The sequence below is a fragment of the Larimichthys crocea genome, chromosome VI (genome assembly GCF_000972845.2).
Source record: "Larimichthys crocea isolate SSNF chromosome VI, L_crocea_2.0, whole genome shotgun sequence".
Taxonomy (NCBI): Eukaryota; Metazoa; Chordata; class Actinopteri; family Sciaenidae; genus Larimichthys; species Larimichthys crocea.
The window spans coordinates 9375638-9391609 of record NC_040016.1 but is presented as its reverse complement, the minus strand read 5'-3'; the positions used below and the strand labels follow the sequence as shown (position 1 = coordinate 9391609).

The 15972-nt window shown below is 41.8% G+C and overlaps 2 protein-coding genes across 2 annotated transcripts in view; one reads left to right on the top strand and one right to left on the bottom strand.

The window, feature by feature from the left end:
* The window catches only part of gpx1b (glutathione peroxidase 1b), a 5602-nt gene extending 2002 nt beyond the window's left edge, over positions 1–3600 (top strand). The window contains exon 2 of the mRNA XM_010745288.3: positions 2985–3600. Coding sequence (XP_010743590.2) covers positions 2985–3335 — 351 coding nt within the window. The 3' untranslated portion in view covers positions 3336–3600. The remainder of the gene's footprint in view (positions 1–2984) is intronic.
* A 1859-nt stretch (positions 3601–5459) lies between these two features.
* On the bottom strand, positions 5460–15642 carry usp4 (ubiquitin specific peptidase 4 (proto-oncogene)). The gene is made up of 22 exons (XM_027279158.1): positions 15408–15642; positions 14333–14460; positions 14114–14244; positions 13900–14026; positions 13629–13774; positions 12898–12959; positions 12610–12756; positions 10424–10541; positions 10141–10314; positions 9867–10025; positions 9286–9510; positions 9086–9169; positions 8888–8982; positions 8599–8781; positions 8215–8441; positions 7892–8113; positions 7731–7801; positions 7532–7647; positions 7298–7447; positions 6643–6746; positions 6303–6391; positions 5460–6142 (listed from the first exon to the last, which is right to left on the bottom strand). Exons 1-22 carry the CDS (start codon positions 15557–15559, stop codon positions 6020–6022), a joined length of 3033 nt encoding a protein of 1010 aa, XP_027134959.1. The 5' UTR covers positions 15560–15642; the 3' UTR covers positions 5460–6019.
* Positions 15643–15972: the final 330 nt, after the last annotated feature.

Genomic DNA, 15972 nt, shown 5'->3' with positions numbered 1-15972 from the left:
TTTAACTCAGTCCCAAGGGTCTTCTAGTGGAAACCAGATGTCAGCTAGTACCTAACAGTTTATCCCCATCACTCTTGTTCTGTGGCATAAACTCTGCTGCACTTTGTTGCATAACAGCATGTTGATATGAAAGGGCCTCCCATGTGCTTTTTTACTGGGTGGGTCCTGCCATATTACGTCGTTCAGAGATGACTACCTAAATATAATCATGTATGCCAATGACTAGAAAAGCTTTACATCATATCTGTATCTTAGTACTTAGTCGAAAACAAAATTCAGCTGCCAGAATGCAGCAATCTTGTTTTTTTCCCCCCCTTTTAAATCATGTCAGCAACTCAAACTCAACAATAAGTGAATATGTAATAATCACACTATTGAAAATAGGTGTATAAATTCTTGTCCTCATATTATCTTATTGCCGATATCTGCAGTATTGTTTTTAACTGAGAAATATTGAATTCAAAGTACAATAAGACTGGAAGCCTCAACAAGGTGGTTTGTTTGGAGTAATTACACGCACAATATTTTATTACTTTGATAAACCCACATCAAAGCTGTGATTCTCTAACAAAATTAATTTACTGTAGTGGGGAGTTATGCAATAACTATTGCAAATATCTGTACTGATGTGATGCAACCTCAAACTCCATTTATGCTGACGATATAATGATCTATGGTTTATGATCAGTTGTAATCTCTGGAAATAGCAACATAGATCAGGTCGGGATTTACTAAGAGTTCTCAGGTGGAATGTTACCCATCTAAGAAAAATAACTATCACATGGGACCTTTGTACAGGAGTCTTAAATCTCAAGAGGCAATCAGGAAATGTTTGGAAAAATACATTTTTGGTCCTCTTTAATACATCAACCCCAGCTGTGCTTTATGTGCACGCAATGCAGTGAAAACATTCAGTCTTTTACATTTCATCAGATACCCCCTTGGTTTCAGAGGATTTCTTCATATAGTAAAAGAGCAGAACACAACGAATTGTGTACACGTGAGCACAGGCGATTGAGAAAAGTATCATACACCATCTAGTGCAAAGGAAGTTGTTGAACTGGAAGACCTTAAATTAGTTTGCCTGGTTTGGAGCTTCTTGATGTCTCCCTCGATGTCACTGTGAGGAACCTCCTGCTGTAACGCTTGAAGGGCACCCCCATCGGGTCCGATGAGAACTTCTCAAAGTTCCACGCCACATCGTTCCTGCAGATGGGCTCCAGATGACTAACTTGGGGTCAGTAATGAAAGCGCACGGCTCTCGGTAGGACGGGAGACTTTCTCTCAGGAACACACAACAGGGGAGGGCATCCTTTCCATTTACATCCACCTTCTCCAGCAGCTGAAACTTTGGCTCAAAGCCATTTCCAGGACGGACGTACTTCAGGGACAAGAGGATTTCTTCATTCTTACAGTTCTCCTGTATGGGTTGATCAAATGTATGTTAAGATCTGACATTTATCATAGGAATATGTTGCCCTTGTGAGAGAAGTGATCAGCAGATACTGTCATGAAGCAATAAAGGTTTGCACCAGGCAGAAATGTTGCAACTGTCTTGTCTTCCACCAGTCCAAACACACACTTTCACTTCCACTGTGTATTAACCCATAGAATATCTCATCAATAAACCACTCTAATACACACTGACTTTTGTTGGAAAGTTGTGAGCCCACAGTTTGACTTAAGCATCACATTCATATATAAAACTGCACTTGCACTTTGTTTTAATTTGTCTTCTTGAATAAGGAAAGACTGGTCACTTCCTGCTTGTATAAGAAGCCTGCAAATGATCTGAACCCCATCACCTTTCACCGTCTATTATGAGTTACTATTGTTTTCACCGACTGACTGAGTTAATAAATAACAAAACAGGCTGTCGAAAACATACAAGGAAGAGCTTAAAACAAAGTAGTAACGTGCCTTGTTACTGGCAGAAGATTAACACAATCACTATTTCCTGTTTCTGCTTATAGCAACTAACTCACATGGAAAAGTTTTTGGGAGTTTTATGTTTACTTTTTCAAATCTCTCCTCGATAATATATATATAAATATATATATATATATATATATATATATACTACACACACCAACACACACACACATATATATACATATATATACATACACACAACACAACATACATATATATATATTATATAATATCAAGCCTCTATCGAGATTTACAATTGAACAATACTTCCTGATGCATGTGGAGAAGGACTGATCAGGGATTGTGCTGACAAACTGGCAAACTCAACATAGGATACTGACACAATTACAGGGAAAACCCAATGTGTGTGTGTGTCTGTATATATATATATATATATTGATATATATTGATATATTAATTTATTTATCGAGAGGAGATTTTGAAAAAGTAAACACAAAACTCACTAAAACTTTTCCATGTGAGTTAGTTGCTATAAGCAGGAAACAGGAAATAGCGATTGTGTTAATCTTCTGCCAGTAACAAGGCACGTTACTACTTGTTTTAAGCTCTTCCTTGTATTGTTTCGACAGCCTGTTTGTTATTTATTAACTCAGTCAGTCGGTGACAACAATAGTAACTCATTAATAGACGGTGAAAGGTGATGGTGGTTCAGATCATTTGCAGGCTTCTTATTACAAGCAGGAAGTTGACCAGTCTTTCCTTATTCAAGAAGACAAATTAAAACAAAGTGCAAGTGCAGTTTATATCATGAATGTGATGTTTAAGTCAAACTGTGGGCTCACAACTTTCCAAACAAAAGTCAGTTGTGTATTAGAGTGGTTTATTGATGAGATATATCTATGGGTTAATACACAGTGGAAGTGAAAGTGTGATGTTGGACTGCTGGAAGACAAGACAGTTGCAACATTTCTGCCTTGTGTAAACCTTTATTGCTTCATGACAGTATCTGCTGATCACTTCTCTCACAAGGGTCAACATATTCCTATGATAAATGTCAGATCTTAACATCACATTATGATCAACCCATACAGGAGAACTGTAAGAATGAAGAAATCCTCTTGTCCCTGAAGTACGTCCGTCCTGGAAATGGCTTTGAGCCAAAGTTTCAGCTGCTGGAGAAGGTGGATGTAAATGGAAAGGATGCCCATCCCCTGTTTGTGTTCCTGAGAGAAAGTCTCCCGTCCCCTACCGATGAGCCGTGCGCTTTTATTACTGACCCCAAGTTAGTCATCTGGAGCCCGATCTGCAGGAACGATGTGGCGTGGAACTTTGAGAAGTTCCTCATCGGACCCGATGGGGTGCCCTTCAAGCGTTACAGCAGGAGGTTCCTCACCAGTGACATCGAGGGAGACATCAAGAAGCTCCTCAACCAGGCAAACTAATTTAACGGTCTTCCAGAATATCCCGTTCAACAACTTCCACTTGCACTAGATGGTGTATGATACTTTTCTCAATCGCCTGTGCTCACGTGTACACAATTCGTTGTGTTCTGCTCTTTTACTATATGAAGGAATCCTCTGAAACCAAGGGGGGGTATCTGATGAAATGTAAAAGACTGAATGTTTTCAGCTGCATTGCGTGCACGTAAAGCACAGCTGTGGTTTGATGTATTAAAGAGGACCAATAAATGTATTTTTCCAAACATTTCCTGATTGCCTCTTGAGATTTAAGACTCTTGTACAAAGGTCCCATGTGATAGTTATTTTTCTTAGATGGGTAACAATATCCACCCAGAAACTCTTAGTAAATCCTGAGCCTGAGTCTATGTGCTATTCCAGAGATTACAACTGATCATAAACCATAGATCATTTATCAGTCAGCATAAATGGAGTTTGAGGTTGCATCACATCAGTACAGATTATTTTGCAATAGTTATTGCATAACTCCCCACTACAGTAAATTAAGATTTGTTAGAGAATCACAGCTTTGATGTGGGTTTATCAAAGTATATAAATATATTGTGCGTGTAATTACTCCAAACAAACCACCTTGTTGAGGCTTCCAGTCTTTATTGTACTTTGAATTCAAATATTTCTCAGTTAAAAACAAATACTGCAGATATCGGCAATAAGATAAATATGAGGACAAGAATTTATACACCTATTTTCAATAGTGTGATTATTTACATATCTTCACTTATTGTTGAGTTTGAGTTGCTGACATGATTTAAAAGGGGGGGAAGAAAACAAGATTCGCTGCATTCTGGCAGCTGAATTTTGTTTTCGACTAAGTATCTAAGATTACAGATATGATGTAAAGCTTTTCTAGTCATTGGCATACATGATTATATTTAGGTAGTCATCTCTGAACGACGTAATAATGGCAGGACCCACCCAGTAAAAAAGCACATGGGAGGCCCTTTCATATCAACATGCTGTTATGCAACAAAGTGCAGCAGAGTTTATGCCACAGAACAAGAGTGATGGGGATAAATCTGTTAGGTACTAGCTGACATCTGGTTTCCACTAGAAGACCCTTGGGACTGAGTATAAATAAACCTGTTCTATTTTATACTCGGCCACAAAACATCCGTTACAACTGTGCTTCCTGTGACAACAGTGTCTATGTAGATAAAAACAAATGGATTCATCTCTTCTGCTACCAACAGAGACAATTCTGTTGTGTTTTACTGAACGTCTGAGTAGTGATCACTGGAAGGAAAACTACCGGCTCCAATTGCCTGCATCCTGTGAGAATGCTTTTAAGGTACCCCCCCCATCTGATGACACGTGTAGATAGTTCCTCATGATAAAGGAACGTGTTTCAAGTTTCATGAATAAAGCACCACTTTTATACTAGTTTATTTTTGATTCACTCAGTGTGCTTTGAAGATATCAAATAACATAGCCATTTCAATACAGAGCTGCATTAATGTACAAGACTAGTAAGGGCAAAGCCATTTGCAGGTGAGCTAGGGGTCCAAATCAGGCAGCAATCAAAATATGCTCATAAGACACATTAAAATGATCTGGAAGTGTATGACAGACCATAAACCCTTAATGCTAAAGGCCAAACCATACAATTCTGTCATGTCTAGGTAACACCAGAAGCAGGTAGATAATGTACTCGTGGAGAATTCAAAGTGCCTCCTTTTTTTTTGTTAGGTTGCAGGAATCGAAAGGCCGCTTTTGAATTGATGACCAAAAAAAAAAAAAAAAAAAAAAAATTAAAAATGTTAGGGTTAGCAGGGTGAGACTCCTCTCATAGGTTTTAGGGTCCGAGAGACAGCAGAGCCCGTACTGTGCGTCAAAGAAAAAAACAAAATGATGGCTGAACAAGGGTGAAGTTAAAAAACAAAAACAGCTTCTCATGTCAAGATGCAGATCCCAGAAACAAAATCACCCCCCCGCCCGCCTCCCACCTGCCCTTCTGTGGTTTTAGATTGCAACACAGACCTGGCAGACCTCGGAGCACAACATCCCCCCCACCCTCATCAGTGATCCACTCTAGACAGGTGGAACGAGGTCGCAGGATGCTTTCAAGTGAGCATGGCATGTATTGTTCCATTTTTTTTTTGCATTTACCTCAGCACAGCAATATTAGAGATAAATCTAGGCACAATGCCATTATCCTGCTAACGTCTTATCAGTTCTCATAAATACCTTGGAACGCTTTGGTTGAAATAACATTTGCATTTGGCTTTTTTTTTTTTTTAAGTTTTTTTGTTTTTATGTCTGACAGAACAGAAACATTTCGTTACCTATGCATTTGAGGGCACTTCTAAACATTCTGTTCATCCAGTGAGAGGACCCTATATATCCATTTATACTCCTCTTTGTTCCAGACTAGTAAACTATGTTCAGGAATCAGTAGGCCGCCCCGCTGCAGGGAGAATGTCTCGTAGGTCACTCTTCTGACAAGGCTGTTGGCTCTAGCTGACAACATACAAGACAGAAATCAACTAAAATACAGGGAAGGAAGGGTTAATAATGTTAAGTCTGTGTAGTCCTCTGTCACTAAAGTAGCTTTGTGTGTGCATCCAAGTGTCTCTATTTGCCGTATGTGTTTCAGTGCGTGTTTTTTGTTGTTGTTGTTGTTTTGTTTTTTTCACGTCGGGGGGTGCTCCTCAGTTTGTGTCCATGTGGTCATCGACTGCTTCTGGGGCTCCTCCCAGCGAGGCCGAAGGCTGAGGTTTTGACGGGGCTTCCTCGTCTCTGCGCTGATAGAACAGCACATAGGCTGCTTTAGTCTGCAAGGGAGGACAAGGGTAGGATTACACTACAAAAAACAGGGACACTGGACACCCGAGGACAGAAAGCCAAGAAGGCTGAGGGCTTATCATCAATCGATGGATAAAAACACAAGAATCATTAAATACTGAAACTCTACAATTAAAGAAAGAAACTCACCACAATCTGGTCCTCTGTCGCAGAGGAGACACTGCTGTCATCAAAGTAATACCACTTTCCGTCCACTTTGTTCTTGCCATAAGCTGTGTCTGTTAAAAACAGAGGGATGGCACAGTTACCAAACAGCTATTCATTTGTTTACCCAGGATGAGATCATATCAAACCGGTTCAAAATGAATGGACAAAGCAAGTATAAAAAAAACACAGAGAACAAAGATGTGTGAGGCGTTTTGCAGTGTGACTTCAGCAGACCATCTGTTGACATACTGTGTGCACGTATAAAGACTAAATAAACTGTGGCTTATTTAATGAAAGATTAAAATGACAAACAGCGACTTACAGTGACCCCCTCCCATTCCTCCATAGTGGTTTGACACGGCAATGAGGTCATATATGTAGGGGCCGGCCTTGGGGTCACACACAAACTCGGACATGTTCAGATCCCTGACAAAAAAAAAAAAAGTGTTAGAATTATTGAACTTAGAAAAGCCAAGAAATAAAAACAGGATTCTTTTAACACGATTAATACAGAACACAGCATATGGGCCAAGTTTCAGACAGCCTTAATGAGCATGACTCAGCCTTTTTTCCCCTCCCCTCGCTTCCCGGTTTCAAGTGGATCAAGTTCCTCAACAGAGGTGAAGTGGCACAGTGCGAGTGTAGGTAACACAGCCGTTACGCCACATAATCCTGATGCAACTTCTCCCTTTTAAACCACAGAGGAACATTTGTTCTGTCCCAACCGAACAAAGGTTGAGTCATCCAGGGTTGGAAGGCTACTTTTGAAAAGGTATCTTAGTTACACAACCGAGACAGATAACGAAACAAGGTGGTTCTTTGGAGTAGGAAGTCAGTGACCTGGAGACAGAGTCTGTGTCTCGGAGCAAGAATAAATAAGTTTCCTCGATGAATTTCAGACTACAGCTCCCTCTAGTGTAAGCGTTCAGCGTCAACTTTCCTGACTATCAAGTCGATGAGCAATACCGTCTGCATACCTGATGGGAAAGTCCACCACTGTGTCCAGCTTGTCCCTCCAACACCGGTTGTAGGAGAAACGCTTTAGGTGAACTACCAGAAGGCGAGGCAGCGACCACAGGTCAAACTTTTTTGTGGCCTGTTGGTGTTTCTTACATGTTGGACAATACCTGTATTAAAAAAAAAAAGATCATATATTATGACAACAACGTGGACACTTGGAATCTGCTGAGGCTGTAGTCGTGAACCCTCACCATGGGTCATGTTCTCCAAGTGTCTCCATGGTCGTAAAGAGCTCGATGCATTCCCTCAGAGCGACGGTGGCCTTCTTTTTTTGGGGCTGGAGCATGCTCTCATGCTTCTCGTACGCCTGTGCATAATATTTAGACAAATGTAAATGGACTGTTTGCACATCCTGTCACAGGATTGTCTGATGAATATCCACCCACTGACCTCAGCTTCCTGTTCATCATAACACAGTTTCTTTGACTCGGTGTCCCAGTCGATCGCCACTGTGGAATGTGCTGCAGAGAGAGAAAGAGAGGGGTTCTGTCAACCCGAGGTGGCTTTCAAGACTCAAACTGTCGCTGCGATTCAAAATATTTAATGCTTACGATTAAGTTTGAGGACATTTCCATCACAAGGCAGCGGGCTGATGTTGGCTGTTCCGTAAGAGTTGACTATGCTAAAAGTGAAGAGCTTGGCTGGTGAAGAGCACGGCTTGGCTGTGCCTCCTTTAGACCCGTTTTCCAAGTCAGAGGACTCCTCTTCCTCCTCTTCGGAGTGGCCATTCTCTGGCTCTGGACTCACTTGGTGGTCCATGGCCTCCTCCTCACCTGAGCAGATGCAGATGAAATCATTTTTACATGACTGCACATTAAAGTGTACATGGACAACTCTGATCAGCATTTCCTTCAAATTCATGTTAGCTTCTTACCATCATACAGCCCATTCGTTTCATTACAGTTCCCTGAGTGGTTGCTGCCGTTACTGGAGCTGGCACTGCAGGACGCCCCGTCTGACAGGGGGCTGCGACAGCCACCCAGGCTGGCATTGAGACCAGACGATGTGGAACATTCGGGAGCCTGGCTGCAGCTGGCAAAGGTCGCCGAGGCTGAGGCCCTGCTTTCACTGTTAGGGCTCTGGGAGTGTTTAACATAGCGACTGCAACGGGGAACAGAGAGGATTAGTTAGCAGCATAAAAACTCAGAATCCACTTTTTAGAATCATCAGTGGATTTAGTTGCACTTCACCAGTCAAAACCATTTCTGAAACTCTCTCTTCTGTCTCCCTCCTATCTATGCACACTGTAAGTTCTTACCCAATCCTCTCTAGGATCTTGTCATAAAGAACATCTGCTATGAGGTTGTGTCTGGGCACGGTGATGAGTAAAGGCTGACCAAACAGCATGGTGCTTGTGGAGCTTCCCGCATGCTTGGAGTGGCGCTCCCTGAAATATACAGGCAGGTTCATCCTCTCGCTGTCCTCTTCCTGTACCTCATACCTGGAAATAGCAATGACACAACAAAAAAAAAAATACACATTACACAAACGATAAACAGCAACCACGATGACTAACTTGAGCCAGCTTAGTCAACAACAACACCTACACAAAGATGTCATCTTTTTCCATGATTTGGTTGAGGCCGTCATCCCGTCTATAAATTTTATGGAACCTATGATTGTAAACATCCGCCACAACCATCTAGAAAGACACATGAATTGCAAAGTTAGTACACAGCACTTCCATTAGAAGTATAAAAAAAAAAGAGACTTGATTGTAGTGGTGTAAAAGTTGAAGTTCTAACATTTTCTGGGGGGAAACCACAGAGTTTGGACAAGGCGCTGCACAGGTCTGTCACTGTACCCAGTTTGGGGACAACCACTCGATACTGCAAGACAAAGAAAAAAAAAAAAGAATGTGATTATTAGTTAGTTGGTATTTTTGAGTATTAAGAGTAGTCAGTCAAATGTAGAAGAAAAACCCTGGAGCTTAAGTCCACCTCACCTGCGTGGGTCTGGACTGAGGGTCCGATCGCACCAGGAAAACCTCCATAGTGCGGTCCTTCTTCATGGGTAGAGGCAGTGTGAGGTAGCAGAAGGGGTCAAAGGTTACAGACACCTTGGAGCATTCTGGGCACACCAAAGTGGATTTGAAGAGGCCGTGGAAAATATCAACTATAATCGAGTCGTTGCGCAAGCGGTGGTTCGTCCAGGCTTCCTTGGCAACTATCTGTAAACACAGAAACACATCATGAGATACCAGCTGAAACCCGTTTGCTCTTCTGTTGCTATAAAACAGTTGCAGATGAAATAAAATGTGCAGCTTCAAAACAAAAAACACAAAAAATCTAGTCTCTAAAAGAGACTGGCAGCTTCTTGCAGCTCAGTCGATCCCTTTCTAAAATTTAAGGTTGATTTCAATTTATATTCAAAGCTCCCCTGACCTAGTTGTGTTTTGACTCATAAATAATTAAGCAACAAATTCCACCATCATCCTGAGCTTAAATGCAGTTTTTCTTTTTCTTTTGACAAATAAAATGTTCCTATTCGAAATAGCATCACACCATACATAGGTATGTGCTGTACCTCATCTGGACGGCCCTCTGCATCCCTCAGGGCCAGATAAGGCTTCTTCTTGACACGGTTCAGATCTTCATGGAGCCCGTCCAGCAGGAAGGCCAACAGCTCCTGGGAGTCCTGCTGCTGGTAGCCTGAAAACTGGGGTGCAAAGCGTCCGACCTGGGTCTGGAAGCAAAAAGGTAGAATTTATTAACTTTGTCTGGATGTTTAAAAATGATGGATGTTGTTCATTTTAATCCGTATACGTTAACTTTAGATGAAGCTGTCTGACACAACTCACTTTGAAGGTACGTGGGGCCACATAGCTGCTGCGACTCAGCCACATCTGCTTCACGAGGTCGGCGTAGGCCTCGGCGATCTCGCCCCTCATTCCCAGCGGATTCTCTCGGTTAATCTCTGCCTCATACTGGTCTTCGAGGAAGTACTCTGTGAGTGAAGATGCATTGCTCAGGCACTGGAGGAGGAGGAGGAGGAATAAAAAGTGGATTATGTGAACAAAATCCCACCAGAAACATTGCAACTGACTTTATCTGAAAGGTGTAGGTGTGTTTTTGTTTTTTTACCTGGAGGGCAGAGTTCATGAAGCATGTGTTGCCCAAATTACTGAGACCACATAGGCCAGGCTGTGACTGGGACTCTCTGTAGCTGTAGGAGGAGCTGTATGAATTGTAGCCCCCCAGTCTGTTGGAAGAGCAGACGTGTTATTGTTGTATCCGACACACACTGTGCTGTGACGCTTCAGGTATATATTCAAACATTAAGCATTCAGAAACTACATGAATGAAGACAATATGAATAAACCACCTCAAGAGAAAACTAACATGCCCTTTTGAACTGTCAACAAGTAAAAACAGGCTAGTCTGCCATAAGCACCTCATTCATATGGCCACATGCCATCATGCAAATCCTGAGCGCAGGGCTGCTCATTTCAAATAACAAAACTAAAACAGACTTGTTTTATGTCTGAAAATACAGTCAGATATGCAAATTCAGTCAAATATTCTAACCATACTTGGTTTTTGTTACACACACACACACACACACACAGCAGGTAACTAACTGCTATTTTTTTTACTTAGACTGCAGTTTAAAAAGATTGTAAACTTTACTGTTATTTCAACGTCAAATCACCGTCAGGTACAGCCACCTCAGCACTAAAGCCAGATGTCATTTCTGTAGTTACATCTTATTTACTTTTAGAATTTAATACCATGTCCCTGAATGCACTAGTAATGTGACAAATATATGCTGAGCTTGAATGTTAAGCACAAATCTTTCTCTGTGTGCTACATTTTCTATTATGTCACGGAACTGAGGTAATGTGCTGTTGTGTTGTGTTTTCATCTATTTCTGTCTGTCGCTGTTGTTAATGTCTGTCTTCCTTGTCATGTGCAGTGCTGTAAAAATGAATTTCCCTCCGGGGACAATAAAGTCTAACCAACACTGGACAAACTATTCGTCATTTAATGACTCATCTGACAGTGATGCAATATAATCTACGTCAAGATGTCAGTTCATCATCTAGACATACAGTATTTATTTATTCTTGTTCCGTGTTTATTATTGTTGTGCACCAATTCGTCCAAGTAAATTCATTCTATATGAAACCCTACCTGATTCTGATTCTCTACACCTAATGCTGCTGAATACAACATTTATGAACTACAATACAACGTTTTTGCTGACATATATAGGGGTGGAATGATGAACACCTTTCAGTATAACCTAATCAGTCTGCAGCATGGAGTGAAGTTGAATAAACTTATCTAATTAAACGCCATTTTTTCCCTTCACGTTAATCAATCAACACCTCAGTAATGTTCTCTAGGTAGAGCAAATGCAAGCACCTTCAGGCCACAATGCTTTTTTCCAGCAAGCAGAGTAATGGACCTGTGCTGCCACAGCACAGTTACAGTGTGTTCTTTCATTACACGTCCCTCACCATGACTAAAAACCATGCTGGTGCTGCATCCGAGTGCATATGTAGATGTATTTGATACCAGCCGGTTTGACATATGGTGCTTTTTAAACACACACACACACACACACACACACACACACACACACACACACACACACACACACAAATTTACAAATGGAAAAACTGACAAACATTAAACAATGGAAAACAGAAGTAGAATAAGACAGGAGCTTAAGATATTATGGGCACAGAGAAGGTTTGTGTTCATAATTCTGCAATGTTTTAACAGAAGTACAAAAAAAAAATCCTTCTTTGTCTTTTATTTTGTTCTTTGAACAAAGACCTCATGCTCTGATGATGGTCTGTAGGGACTTAACCGTTTGATGATTCAATAATAATGTCTTAAATGCAAGAGCAGTCTGCGAGAAATCTCCTTTTTTATATTCCCTACGACAGATCTGCTTGAGAAATATTGAACATGAAAGGTTTTTTTTCTGCCAAATTATTGAGTGTCATCATAAAATCCAGTGAGTATTTGGAGACACAGACAACTGGAAACTACAGGAGTTGAGGGCGGTACATTGGTCATAACTGAGAAGGAAAAGCAAAAATCACCACGCCTGTGCCACATGAAGCACAGCAGGCTACGAACCACCCTGCTGGTTTCTGGCAACCAGTGGGAGTTAGACACCAGGTGTGTGTATATGCATGTTTTATACAGATCCTACACACCCCTTTTCATAATTGAGACCCCGGGAGAGGTAAAGGATGACACTGTGCCTGGAAAGAAGCAGTGATGGGAGTGAGAAATCAGATGAGAACTCTTGCCTGTTTCCAGAGGAGGTGCTGTTGTTCAGTGTGTAGCCGGGGCTGCAGCTGCTGTCTCCATTTGTTACTGTTGAGGAGATACTGGCTGTTGAGTTGGAGGAAAGTTTTGGGGAGGTAGTGAAATTCCTGGATGGGGTGGTACTGGATCTGGCAAGGAAGGAAGAACAAAACCGTGTTCGAGAGAACATTTGTTACACGATTACCTAACATACCGGGATTCAACTCTCTCTCTCACTCTCTTGTCCCATTTTCCTGAATGAAAAAAACATCAACGATGTATTTGCTTACTTGGAATGGGAGGCTTGTCTGGGCCATGTGCCATCCTCATTCTTCCGCTCAATCACAAGCACCTGTGGGAAAACAAGCTGAGTGAGAGCCAGGCTGGCACAATCGACCTTCATGTCAGAGCTATCATGTCTCAGGCTTGAATACAATACTCTATGTGTACCAAGCGCTGCCAAGCTTTAGCAGCTGCAGGTACGTCTAGCAACTCAACTTACTTTGGTGGCTAATAAGTCGGTTTCTGTCCTTTGGTTTACAGTTTTTGGACGATAGCTGCTGCGAGAAACTGAGCATTTATTGCGTAGGTTTCACATCGCGACTCCAGAGGTATGAGGCACAAGAGCATGAACACCAGCTCAGTTTGATGTAATTTAATTCAGTGGTTTGAATTATGAAACTTTCCAGATCCTTCAAAACTCATCTATTTATGTAAAGGCACCACAGCACACTTCATTTACAACACCACCACAAACTTCAATAAAAAAAAACGACCGTACACCCGAACAATAACCTGACTTCTCCGCCACAACCTCAACAACAATTATGTGAATTAATACCAACAACAATCAGCAAACATTACACTCTCAGATGTTCCTGTTATTTTGCACAATGGCTGTAAATGAATTATGTATGCGCAGCGAGTACTGGTAAAATACTGTGCTGTTCTTCAAAAGAAATGAGGAAGAGAAGCCTATCAGTGATCTGAAGCTGATTTGAATAACACCGCTCTACGTTACCTGCCCCTGGAAGAGACCAGCATCCTGTACAGTGCTGTCTGGCTTGTTCAGCTGCTCGTAGGTGTTGCTCATGTATTTGTTCCAGAGCCGTGTTTCCTTCTCTGATGGGATATTGAACAGCGTCCTCATCTCCTTCTCTATAGTATCTGGAATGAGGGGGGATTTGCAAAAAACTTCTTTATCATCTTTCCTGCACAAAACATGTTTAATGATCTAAAATGTACAGATGTTTCCCAGTGTGTAGGCAGCTGTTGATCCACAGAATCCTCACCTATAGTATCGGCTTTACTGAAATGGCGTGTGACCACATTGTCCATGTTGTCATTCTCGCACAAGTTCAGCTCCAGCAGATAGACCTCCACCTTACAGTGCTTAACAAACATGCCGTGTTCAACAACCTAAAGAGGAAAGAAGACGTTTAGGAGCCCTGATCCATAAATGAATAGTCAAGGTAAAAAAAAATAAAAAAAATCTTTAAACATTACCTTCCTGACGATAGGTCGCTGTCCATCGAGGCAGCTGTACCAGCTAACAAGCTTATTCCACGCCTCAGTGGGTACAAGGACATAGTCCAGCTCATCTATAAGGTGCTCTTTCAGGGCCTGAGTCTCCTGGTCTTTATGAAGGAAAACAAAATGATTACTATAGGCTGAAAAAAAAAGCAGATCTTTTAATATCTAACAGATGTTTCTTTAAAAGATTACCTGAGAACAGCCCAGAGTTATCAATTGGTCCTGGATAGAGGCTACGGTCTCCAACATTGTACATATCCCAGCTGTCGAATCCCACATACTTCTTCCATTGTTTGAACCACCGGCTGTCTATAAGATACCTAAAAAGAAACATTTGGGCAAAAAGTTCACGACAACACATCTTATACCCAAGACTTAAGAGGGTTTTGTGGTCACCTGAAACGTTTACGCTATTGAGCAAGGACAGAAAACACATAGACTGGAGAGACGCTGCACTTTGAGCCTTTATGCAAACCTGCAGGCAAGCTAGACTGACTTAATCTCATCTTAAGCAAGAAACTTTCTTAGTTAAACAGGCTTGTTAACAAGTATCCGCACGGTAACGACATCAGGTCAGATAGGAGGTTGTTTCATTCAGTTATATTTGCCCTTTAACCTGAGGAGTGTGGAAAGTCCTGCACTTCATCTTGAATGCCATGGGACGGTAGTTCACTTTAATAAAGTGTCATGAAACACTATCTATCTCATGGGCTAGATCAAAGCCCATCTGGTGCTTGTTTCTACCAGCAAAGAAGACAAGAAATCTTGTGTTGTGATGTTTAAATGCTGGAGGTGAGAGCTGTTTAATGTTGTGTAGCTGCAGGCCTGTGTGTGTGTGGTCTTTACTGACACACATGTAGCTGAGCGTGTCACCACAATCCAGCAACAACACACCGGGTAACATTCCTGATCACTGCGTTACTTATCTAATAAACAACGAGCCGGTCTGACTGGACTGTGTGAACCCGGGCCTGTGTGCTAACCGAGCCACCGTCACCCAACTGTCACAAAACAGACATGAACGTTTGAGTGCTGCACAAATGTTAATCCTCTCAGCCGGGTGTGTTAGTTAGGCTGTTTAGGAGCCGACATTAAGAGCTGTTAACGCAGTTTAACAGAGGTGGGGACATGTAAAAAGTCGAGGCTGGGTTAGCAGCTAAGTTAGCTTTCGATTTCCCAGCCATTGGTGGCGTTAGCTTAGCATTAGCACGCTAGCGTTTCCTGTTTCTCGCTGAAACTGAAACAAACTCGGAGCTGGTTTTCTCACCACTCGTCGCCCTTTCTTAGAGTCGTCTTCAAAAGTGAGCCGATAGTCTGCTTCTGACTTTCGGTTGAAGGGGTTGGCATTTGAGCAGCTACCGGCTCCGAGTCGGAGTCAGCCGCGCCACCCGACTCGGGTCCGCCTCCCTCGGCCATCATGCAGTTGAGTGTGCCGGTAGCGTGAACGCGCTGGATGGATGGCGGCGGCGAGCATCGGAGCTGGGAAATGCTCTTCCTCCTCTGACACACACACACACACACACACACACACACACACACACACACACACACACACACACACACACATGCTTAAAGGTCCCAGTGTTATTGGTTATTGATTGATTGATTTAAGTGTTTATTTCGAATATGCAAACAAAATAAGGCAAAATATTTAAACATAGAAATTATTAACTTATAATTCTAAATTAAATAAATAAATTCCTTTTCTACCTTTAAAAACTGTCAAAACATGTCCTCGTTCGGAAATGCTTCCCTGCCTAACAAAACTAACAAAACTAACAACTACTCTGTGCTCCTTTACACCTTTGTCAGCTTATGTCGCTTTGGATAAA